The sequence below is a fragment of the Euprymna scolopes genome, chromosome 2 (assembly GCF_053919585.1).
Source record: "Euprymna scolopes isolate OS-2025 chromosome 2, ASM5391958v1, whole genome shotgun sequence".
Taxonomy (NCBI): Eukaryota; Metazoa; Mollusca; class Cephalopoda; order Sepiida; family Sepiolidae; genus Euprymna; species Euprymna scolopes.
The window spans coordinates 146714551-146725288 of NC_136483.1; the positions used below are offsets into that span (position 1 = coordinate 146714551).

The window sequence follows — 10738 nt, forward strand, 5'->3', positions numbered from 1 at the left end:
ATTTTTTGAACTTTTTTCTTTCTTTTATTTTTTTGTTTGTTTTATTTATTTTTTTTTTTTTTTAGTCTGGTTTGAATATTTTTTGATTTTCTTGTTCAGCATTTCATTTTGCATTCGTTTTTATTTTTAGCAAGTTTTTATATTTTAAATAAGAGAAATTTGCTTCATATATTTTGAAAGAGTGGCATCAAACTGGTATACATTTTACATTAAGTGGGGGGATAATTCTAATACTTGCATATTAAACCGATCACCCAGTTAAATTTTATAATAAATAATTATCAACTAATTGCAAGGCAGATTTGTTCGATAAAATCCATTTCTCATGATCGCATGCTTTGTTATATTTCAATTTGGATGTTATCGGATCACCATTGTTGTGGGGAAGCATTTGAAAGACTTTTACATGGATCCGTTTAGTTCGTCATTTCAATGTCAGAAATTGTAGGGTTTTTTTCTCTTTATTTGCATTTGTTCTTGGGAGAAAAGCGTTTTTTTTTTGTTTTTTTTTAAGCTGAATAAGATCGGGCAACATCACAATTGAAAAATATCTTGGCTGATCTATGAAGTTGGGAAGATCCAAGAATCTAAGATTCTTTTTTCCCCCCTCTCTGTAACAAAACTTATTTGCTTGCTTATAATAAATGCATGAATTTTATTTTTTGATAATTTTTTTCTTTTTAGATTTGCAGCCAAAATTCTAAACATTAATATTTTTTAAAGTTACTTTTGTAACTTATTACTGATTTATTTAATTTATGTTTTATTGGAAATGTTTTTTGTTTGTTTTATTTTTCCTCCAAGTTTGTTATTAAATTGAAATAATATTTCCAAGCTGTCTTGTCTTTAATACCATTTTTTTTTAACTAAAAACTCAGTTGTTTTTTTTTTTTAACACTTAACAAATTAACTTAATTATGTTTCTTTTTGTTCTTTTGTTTTCTAAATCCAAAGGTTTTCTTTTTTTTCTTTTCTTTCCCATTTTCTCTTTTCTTTTTTTCTTTCCCGTTTTCTCTTTTCTTTTTTTCTTTCCCATTTTCTCTTTTCTTTTTTTCTTTCCCATTTTCTCTTTTCTTTTTTTCTTTCCCATTTTCTCTTTTCTTTTTTTCTTTCCCATTTTCTCTTTTCTTTTTTTCTTTCCCGTTTTCTCTTTTCTTTCCCTTTTCTTTCCATTTTCTATTTTCTTTTTCTTCCTCTTTTCTATTTTCTTTTTTCTTTTTCCCTTTTTCTGTTTTCTTTGTATTTGAAAATATTTGATCTTTTTGCTTATTTTCCATTTAATTTTTCTGGCAAACTAATTTTATATTGTTTTAACAAACTTAACACAATTTTACTAAACTGACAGCATGTTTTTTTTTGTTTTTTTATTTGATTTTTTTTTTGTTTGTTTTTTGTTTGTTTCTTAATATATTTATTCTGTGTGTGATTGGATAGTTGGATGCCATTAAAACTTTGCTATGTTTGCTGAATACAGCAGTTATCTTTTTTACATGAACATTTTTTTTTAATGTTTTAAATTTTCAGCTACAAAATCTAGATAACACAGAAGAATAAACTGAGTTTTGCATCTTTTCACACAAAACTTAATCTGCCTATTCTACTTCCATGAAAGACATAAACTACTTGTTAGATTATTCAGAATTTTTTTTTTTGTATATATATATATGTGTGTGTGTGTTGTTCCAAAAGAATCTTCTCGGAAATCTCAAGTATGAGAGCTCATTGATACATAAACGTTAAAAAAACAAAAATCCAACACAAAAAATGTAAACCTTGTATGGGCCTCATTAGATGAGTTAAGCTAGTCATGTTCATAGCTGACTTAAAAGCTGACTTTTAAGTCAGCTACGAACATGATTAGCTCGCCTCATCTGAAGAGGCCCATGCAGGATTGAAATAAACTTAGCTCATTATAAATTTATGTTGGATATTTTCTTTTAATCCTTATTAACTATCTTTCTCATTAACTATCATTCTAAAAACCAAATGATAGAATTTATACACGCTCATAATATTTTATGGAGACGCCCGAAATTTCATTATATTACATCTTACATGTGTTACACTGAATAGCGAAAGATCACTAATCAACTCTTCAGAGACTAATGGTTAGTCTTAAAAAAAGAAAACTATTCGAAAACTTATATGGAATGAAAAAAGAATTTAGTGAAACATGGATTTATGAGTGTAATTTGATCTTTTAGTTTTGGAAATGATAACTAATGGTAAACATGCTCTGAAAGTGGAAATTCACTTTCATTGAGCTTAATATTTGCTACAATTTGAAACATAATTTATAGAAGATATATTACTATTATTATATATTTTATTAAATATTTTAATGATTTTAATAATAAAAATATATATAGTCTCCTCCTCTTCGGTCTTTCTGTCATTTTTTACCCTTTTCTCACTCTTCTTGTATTATATTTATTTATTTATTTATTTAGGCCTCTTTTCTTTCCCCTTTTTCTTTCATGTTTTTCTTTTATGCTTTTTCTTTTTATTTATTTCTTTTTATCTATTTCTTATTTTCATGTTTTTTTTTCTTATTTCTCTTTCTTTTTTCTTTCACTTTTGTATACTTCTTTCTCCTTTTTCTTTCTCGCACCCTTCTACCTATGTTTCCTCTTTCCCTCATTTTTGTTTTTCTCTTTCTCCTCCTCTTCCTCTTTCTTTAGTGGTTGATCCTTTCATTTTGTTTTCTCCTTTTCTTTTTAATTTTTTAAAATCTATTTCATTACATAACTGTCATACATACACTTCTATCTTAATTCAATGCTCCAAGGCATTTTTTAAATTTTATTTTAATTTTAATCTCTTTTTCTTTTACAATTTTTTCTTAAATCCTTATCTTTTGTTTCAGCATAAAGATTTACCTGTGGAAATCACAACCGACTGCCTTAGTACAATGGCTAACATATGTCGAGAGATGACTGAAAATCCGTAAGTAACTCCCATGTTTCCCCCTCCAACCCAGTTCTTCTTTCCCTTTGTTGTTTTCAATTAAACATTCTTTAAAAGGGTCATCTCTTGCATGTTTTGAGTACAGAGTTGAACATTTATTGTCATCTGAAGAAGGGATTTTTCCCCGAAATATTGTTGTATGAACCTTCACCATCTAGTAACACTGAAAGAGATTTTTCATTAAAAAAAATAATCAAATGAGGAAAAAAAACCCCCAGAAAAACTTATTTCGCTTTTGTGTTGCTTTTAATACTGCTTACATCTGCATTGTAATCAACTGCTATAAATTATATATATATATATATATATATATACTTATTTCTACAGCTAGACAACTTCGCAGTTCACAAGAGCCATTACAGCCAACTTTTGAGCTGTGATATTGTCTGGCTGTGGAAATAATTGTATATTCTCTCACATTTGTTTTCAAATATCATCATCATTGGCTTAATGTCCATGTTACTTTCTAACATGTGTTGGACAGCTTTTAGAAATTGAGTTTCGAACTAACCTATCTCTGACCAAGTCTTTATTTATCCCTCTTTCTCTCAAATCCATCATTATAACTTCCCCCCCATGTTTTCTTTGGCATTTCCTTACTAATCAACCCTGCTACTTCCACTGTTCTACATCTACTAACCCAAGAACTCTCATCCATTCTTTGTATGGAGCCATGCCAACAAAGTCTTCTATTCTGAAAACATCTGTCCAAATTTAATCTTCCTTTGAAGTCATCAGATCTAAGCCCAGCCTCATATTACACATCACCATATCGTTGTCATATCACATTTTGATATAATTTTTTCACTGCAATGCACGTCCTCAACCCTCACCAGGTTTCATTTTCATACATCATCATATTGCATACATATGCCTGATAAACACTACAAACTAGCGATTGAAGATACAAAGAGCTTGAAGAATAAAAACCTTCTACAAAATAATTGAATGCAACATGAATACTATTTCCAAAATAACTGGATTCGGCATTAAATAACCCGAAACGGGTTGAAATGCTGTTAGAAAACGCAACCAAACCAAATAGATTCTTCCATTAGTCAACAGTGGTAAAACTCTAATGGTTAGTAATCATAAAAGTTTTTTGAACTTACTTACGTAGTAAGTTACAGGTTATAGGGGACAGTGTGATTCTATTTACCCCCCCCCCAAAAAAAAAACAAAAAAATGTTAGGAAGTGAAATGAGAAAAAGAGGAAATAAGTTGAACAGCAGAACAATAAGGCAATGAAGAGTGTTGGATTCGTCTAAGGGAAGTAACTCTACTTTTACTAAGATTAGTTTGTTTGTTTCTTTTTTATGTACGACTTTTTGGGATGTTAAGTGTTAGAAAAAGATGTGACTATTTTTTTTTTTTTTGTTACAAACAATGAAGTTTAAATTCTTTGAGAAAAAAATGGTCGTATCTTTAATTTGTCTATTATATATACTTTTCTAACTTTTTTGTTACATCAAATAAAATAGTTGAAAAACATTTTTTTGTTTGAAACAAAAATTAGTCACACGTGTCCTAGCGTCCCAAATTATCGTATGAAAAAAAAAAAATAAAATAAAAACAATTCTAAAAGTAGTCACATCCCTTAGATGAATTAGTCTTTCTTCATGCTAATAAAGGTATAGGAAGTGGAGTGAGTAGAAAGACAATACGATGAAAATTGTTCACCAAGGTACGCAAAAGAAAGCTGAAACAGGATTGTTAATTAAGATGTGGCAGTAACTGGAAGAAAAGATCGCACATAAGGTTTTAAGTAAGGGAAGTAAAGAATATATTTTTAGTTTCATAACAGTTTTATGGTGAATAAAATGGACTACATTTTCAAAATTACTTCCACAAAATTAATTTGTATCTTTTGTTACCAAATGAAAGTCTAAAAAAAAAAAAAAAAAAAAAAAAAATGATTGTAATTATTTAATAAAATATTTCGTAATCTAATATACAAAAGGCTATATGTCTGTCTGTCTCCATGTTTTCAAACTCTACCTCTTCTGAAACTAAAAGTCGCAGATTAGCGCTAGGGCTCTAAAATGATTGGATTTTTTACGGACCGTTCTTTTATTGCTATTATTGTTATTTAGCCGGTTAAATTAGTTTTTAAGGGGTCAGAAGTGGGTCAAAATTGAAAAAAAATCGTTATACATTTTGTACATTCATCTTAGTTTATTTTTAATTTTTAATTAGTTTATATGCATATCATGTTGGTACAGTGGTAACGCCACCAGCTTTGAATGATACAGTTTTGCTTTCGGTTTCGATTTTAGCTGATGGCACCCAAATACTTTTTTTGTTTGTTTGTTTTTTTATCTTTTGAAATCACGACTCTGTAATAATATATACAAAATCTGGATAAATTAAAATATCATATTTAAGCATATTTTACGTCCGGTCAAAGTTTTGATAGAATTTAGAAATTTAATCATTTGGTTAGTAAAAGCTTTTTCAGTGTTGTACTAACCCAAATATTCTTAGAATATGTTTTTTAAACTTATTTATTTTGGTAAGTATTGATACTAAAGTCAGGTGACTCCCTATGCAAAAAGTGCAAGTCTGATTAGTTGATCTAATCATGTGGTTACACAATTATTAGATATTGAAGCAATGTGTAAACACAGCGGCCATGAAAAAAAAAATGGCTGCTAAGTTCCAAGTTTATGTAAAAACTGAAACTAAAAGAATTCCTTACTCCACTTATAAATTATTATAAAAATTATAAAATAGTGTAAAGATAATTGTTTGTAAGGAAAGTTTGTTTCACTTTTTTTACATATTGAACAACAAAATACATATTGAATATTTCCATCTCCAACCATCAATTAACTGTGAATTGTGGTTCAATGCTCATTGTGAATTACAAATTTCACACCTCCAATAATTGGCTTGGCAATCCATTGAATCATTTCGAAATTGTCAACTAGCTTAATGATAAGTTGGAATATTATTTTTTTTAGTTTGCATGAAATCATTGTCATAAACATTATTTACAAGACTTGTTGGACGCATTCAAAGAACTCGGCGGCCATTTTCTTTCTAGGCCACTGTGTCTACACATTACTGATATAGAAATGTATAGAGAACAGGTGATGTACTTTGGTTTTACATAAATTGTTACATCTGATGATACATATTATCAGTTTAATATCAACTCAAAAATCAATCTCAAAACACTTTGAACCAAGTTTAAAACTTAAATATTAAAAGTATGTAAAAATAACATTAGAAATAAATGTTTTGTCATTTTAAAGGTTCCTAGTCTAATTAAATAGTTCCTAATGATTGAACCTTTTTATTATCACTAATAAAAATGAATAAACATAAAAAGTCAAATCATTATTGACATTCGATAATACTAATTCTAATATTTTACGCCATCTTTTAGAATTAGAATCTCAGACGAGATATTTTTTGTGCTATAGAGTTCCAGTTATTTCTTGGTCAATATTGATCATCATCATCATAAACTTAATTCATTTTTACGTCCTGTGATGCATGTTATCAGTTCAATATCATCTCAAAAATGAGCAGAAGATGAAGTCTAATTTTTAGCAGATTTCTTCAACAACTTCTTATAGAGCAAAATGGTGTTGGTAGAAGCCACTGAATGCGTGATGATTAAAGTCTATAATGCGACACATTTTGTTTACCTCTCAAGCTGTCACGGCTGACTTGCTCTTTTAAGGGCAATAACTTTCCCTTCAATCCAAGGGAAATAACTCCATTTTTATTTTAGATTGTACTTAACAAAAATATGGATCTATTATGAAACTATAGTTAAAATTAAATTATCATCACTGTCTTTCATATTTATCTATTTTTATATTATTTGAACTACTGGGCAGATTAATGTGTGTTCAGTGCCCATGTGTACTATAACTCGCCAAAATTGCATGCATAGTAAATGTGATAATGTACACTTGTCAGCAAACTGAACATGTAATGTAGTGGGGTTGTATATATTTATGAGCTTCTATTATCGTCTAGTGATCAGAGTGTATACACATGTGATCGTCTTTCTAAAGTTTGTTGTGTGTGTATGTACATTTAAATACAGTTTATGACAGAAGAATAATATACCTAAATACTTTTACAACACAAAGAAGGAATAACAATTATTTGGGTTTCAACATCTGGCCAATCGGGGAAACATCTAGTCCATCTTGGGTCTTGTCTTGATGGAAAACCGTTATGAAAATTCTCCCCAAGAACGATAGAGCCTCGAGTTTTATTTTTTGGCAACTTTTTATCCAGGAGTGCCCCCCCCCCTCTCACTTGGAAAATTGCATGCTGATCTAAGTTTTTTTTTTATATTCTGACTATTGCCATTTCTAACATTCTCTGTTCGGAGCCATAACGATCTGTTGACCGTCTCTCTCCCTCTCTGACTAACTCTCTTTTCTAACTCATTTCCACATATCTCAAAAAGACCATCTCCCCTTCATAATGACATCATTAGTATACGTCACTAAGGTAATCACCTGATGTTTTTACATGTCATTATTTCTAAGTTGTTAACTAAATTTTTAAGATAATTTTTTATATAATTTTATGATATTTTTTTTATTCTAAAGCATATTTTAGCTGGCAAAACTTAGGCTTGAATAATCATAATAATCATCAACCCACACACTTTCGGCATTGCCCGGTCAATATCCAACAGTGTATGAGTCATGATAAAAAATTACTAAAAAAAGGGAGGAAATAAATGGAGAGATGGTCTTATGACAATGAATGAATACTACACTACCCCCTCTTCCAGAAAAGAAAAAGGGGGAAGGATATAATCCCAGGGAGGATGATTTCATGACAGGGGAAGAAGATAATGACAACAAAACAGATACTGCTATACCCTCCCCCCCACGTCACTTCATCTTAATGGTGCATTAAAAGCTAGTGCCATAGTGCAATTAATAGAAGTAATAGTATAGTTTCATTTTCAGACAGACAGGTACCAAATCTCCATCTATGTATATAAAAGGCAAAAGTGGCGCACGTTTTTTGTATGTCCGAGAGAGGCTTGGGGGGGGGGGGTCTCGAGAGGATTACTATTTTCGAGAACTTTTTATATATTCCCTAGATTTTAATATGTAAGATTTGTGAACACACGTCGTCTCCACATTTATTTTGATCGACTTTTATAATTCCCTCTATTCCATCCTTCGCGCGTTTGTTCGTCTTTTTCATATAAATAAAGCAAAATTAAATCAAAGCAAAGGCCTTCGTGGCCGGGATGTCTAGAAGGCAATTCGCTTTGATCAATGTGGGAAAACCCTTCATATCAGACAATTGCTATTCATTTGGACATTTTTTGGTTTTCCCCACATTATGAACAACCTCATAGGGAAACATATAAATACCCCGATAAAAAGCGGAAAACTTAACTGGCTACAGGCCAGGTTTAAAAGCCATTTTCATTTCTGCGCTGACTCCTATGATTCTTAACTTAATTTCCAACTCAATAAATTCAGTGTCCTCTTTGGTGTAATGGTTAGTGAGGATGACTAATTACCGTACGTTTTTGAGTTCGATCCCATCTCTCTCTTTATTTTTTAAATTTTTTTTATTTTGTCTGTGTGCTCAAAATGTGTCCTTGTTTCTTTTCAGTCCAATCTTTTGATACTTTTTATTTTAACCTTTCATCTTTTTATTTATAACGTGTTAAAAAAATTTTTTCTTTGTTCTTGTCCAGTATTTTTAAATAAGAAAAACAATTTTGGGGAGTAACGAAAGAGCAGCTATCTTGTCCACTATTTTGAAAAAAACAAAGAGAGCCCCCCCCCCCTTTTTTTTTTCAAAAGTGTGGACAAGATGGCCACTCTTCTGTTAATCGTAAAAATTGTCTTTTGAAAGAAAAAAAAAAAAATAAACAAAAGCAAAAGGAGTTATCTCCCCCCCTTTTTTTTTTATTACACCTATAGACGAGACAAATTTTTTAATATGGACAAGAATCCACTTTTTTTTTTTTTTTTTTTTTTTTTTTTTTTTTTTTACACACCTGAAACTTTTATTTATTCTTCTCCACTTTCTCTTTCTGCAGAAATTACTGCTCAAGATTTAAAAACGAGGAAACAAAGTGGTTCTGTTTACGAGTCATGGTTGGGGTAATAATTCTTTACGACCATGTACATCCAGTTGGTGCGTTTGCTAAAAACTCTGGAATCGATGTAAGTACTGTCACATTAGACTTTTTTTTAAATGAATTATCAATGCCAAAAGCTGCTTGAGGTTTAATGAGATGGATAAATTGCTAAGATAATGAATGGAATGAACAAAATTTGATTACTCATGGGAACAGTTTATGTCAAGTATTTGAAGACGACCATGTTGTAGTCTACAAGGAAACAATCCCATGGTAAAGTGCTCCTTTTTGAAGAGCTGAATTTTCCCACATTAAAAATTGACCTTTTGTCAAATTTTGTTCTCAATGCAGATTCAGTCGTGTCAAAATGCCTTTCTTTATGGTGATTTTTTTAATTTAGGTGGCTCAGTTAATGCCAGTAATTTTCTTCTATTTTTTTTCCAAGATACATGGAGTATTACATAAAAACATCACCATATATATCCTCTTTATTTGACTGACCCTGGGCACATTTTCACCTTCATGTATGTAATATTTGGAGAAATTATCAGATGTCAAAAATGAAAACGCCCAAAAGTGGCTCATTTCACTTCAATTTATCCTTAAAGAATATAACTTTATAAAAAAATGTATCACTAAACTTAGAAAAGTGTGACATGGATGTAAACATGGATTCAAATTAGAATGATTGTTTTAGTTTGCTATGTCTCCTGAAATAAAAAGATAGCTAAAGGGAAGTAACTCATTAAGTCTGAGATGGTTAATATTTAAATTTTTATTTAACATTTTTTTCTCCTTGTCTTAGGTAAAAAGGTGCCTAAAACTTCTTAAGGATCAGGATAGTGAAAAAGTTGAAGTACTTCTAAATGCTATACGGTAAGTTTAACCATGTAATTTGTTCTTTTTACTGCAAATAAAAGGAAGCATCTAGTTCTTATTAGCTTTGATATTACAGTTTGATTTCAATCACAATTATCATGACTAGGGCTAGGACAACAGCATATTCTTTTCTGACTCTCGAGTGTGTATCCATTGATATCATATGCTTTTATATAGAGTGATGTGGTTCTTGATTAACTGGTTCTAACTGTGTCGGATATATTACTCAAGAGTCAAATCAATGAAAAGAATATGCTGTTGTCCTAGTCATGACATAGCAGCCTTACCAAGAGTTCAATATTTGAACTCTTAAACCTGATATGCTTAGGTAACATACAATTGAATATATTACAATTTCGTCCTGAGTAACGCCATTTAGCCCTGCTAATAAGCAAATGTTTTAATGCTTGTTTTTTTTTTTTTTCCTTTCTTTTGCAGTTACACAACCCTTCATCTGAATGATGAATCCACACCTCGTTCAATCAAGTGTATGTTGGCAAACTGATTTAAAAAAAAAAAAAAAAATGTAAAAGAATGTTCTTTTTCCTCCATGGTTGCCATCTTGTGTACTAAGCAGTGTTTTCTTCCTCCCCACTCTTTGATTTGAAAAAAAAAAAAAAAAATTCTTTTCTTCCTACACCAAAATATGAAAAAGAAAAAAAATACAAAAAAAAAACAAAAAAACTGGAATATGGCACTTGTTCCTTCATCTTAAGAGGCTGACATCGCGCATCAATGGATTGACAAAAATGTAGATGATCACTGTTGTTACTGGAAATTTCCAAGATGGATACCTCGAGTCTC

The 10738-nt window shown here is 30.3% G+C and overlaps 1 protein-coding gene across 2 annotated transcripts in view; it reads left to right on the top strand.

The window, feature by feature from the left end:
• The window catches only part of LOC145297246 (CYFIP-related Rac1 interactor B-like), a 317794-nt gene extending 307325 nt beyond the window's left edge, over positions 1-10469 (top strand). For both annotated transcript variants that reach the window (XM_080143329.1, XM_080143328.1), the window contains 4 exons: positions 2867-2946; positions 9014-9140; positions 9861-9931; positions 10373-10469. In XM_080143329.1, the coding sequence (XP_079999455.1) occupies positions 2867-2946; positions 9014-9140; positions 9861-9931; positions 10373-10439 (345 nt within the window). In that variant the 3' untranslated portion in view covers positions 10440-10469. The remainder of the gene's footprint in view (positions 1-2866; positions 2947-9013; positions 9141-9860; positions 9932-10372) is intronic.
• The last annotated feature ends 269 nt before the right edge of the window (positions 10470-10738 follow it).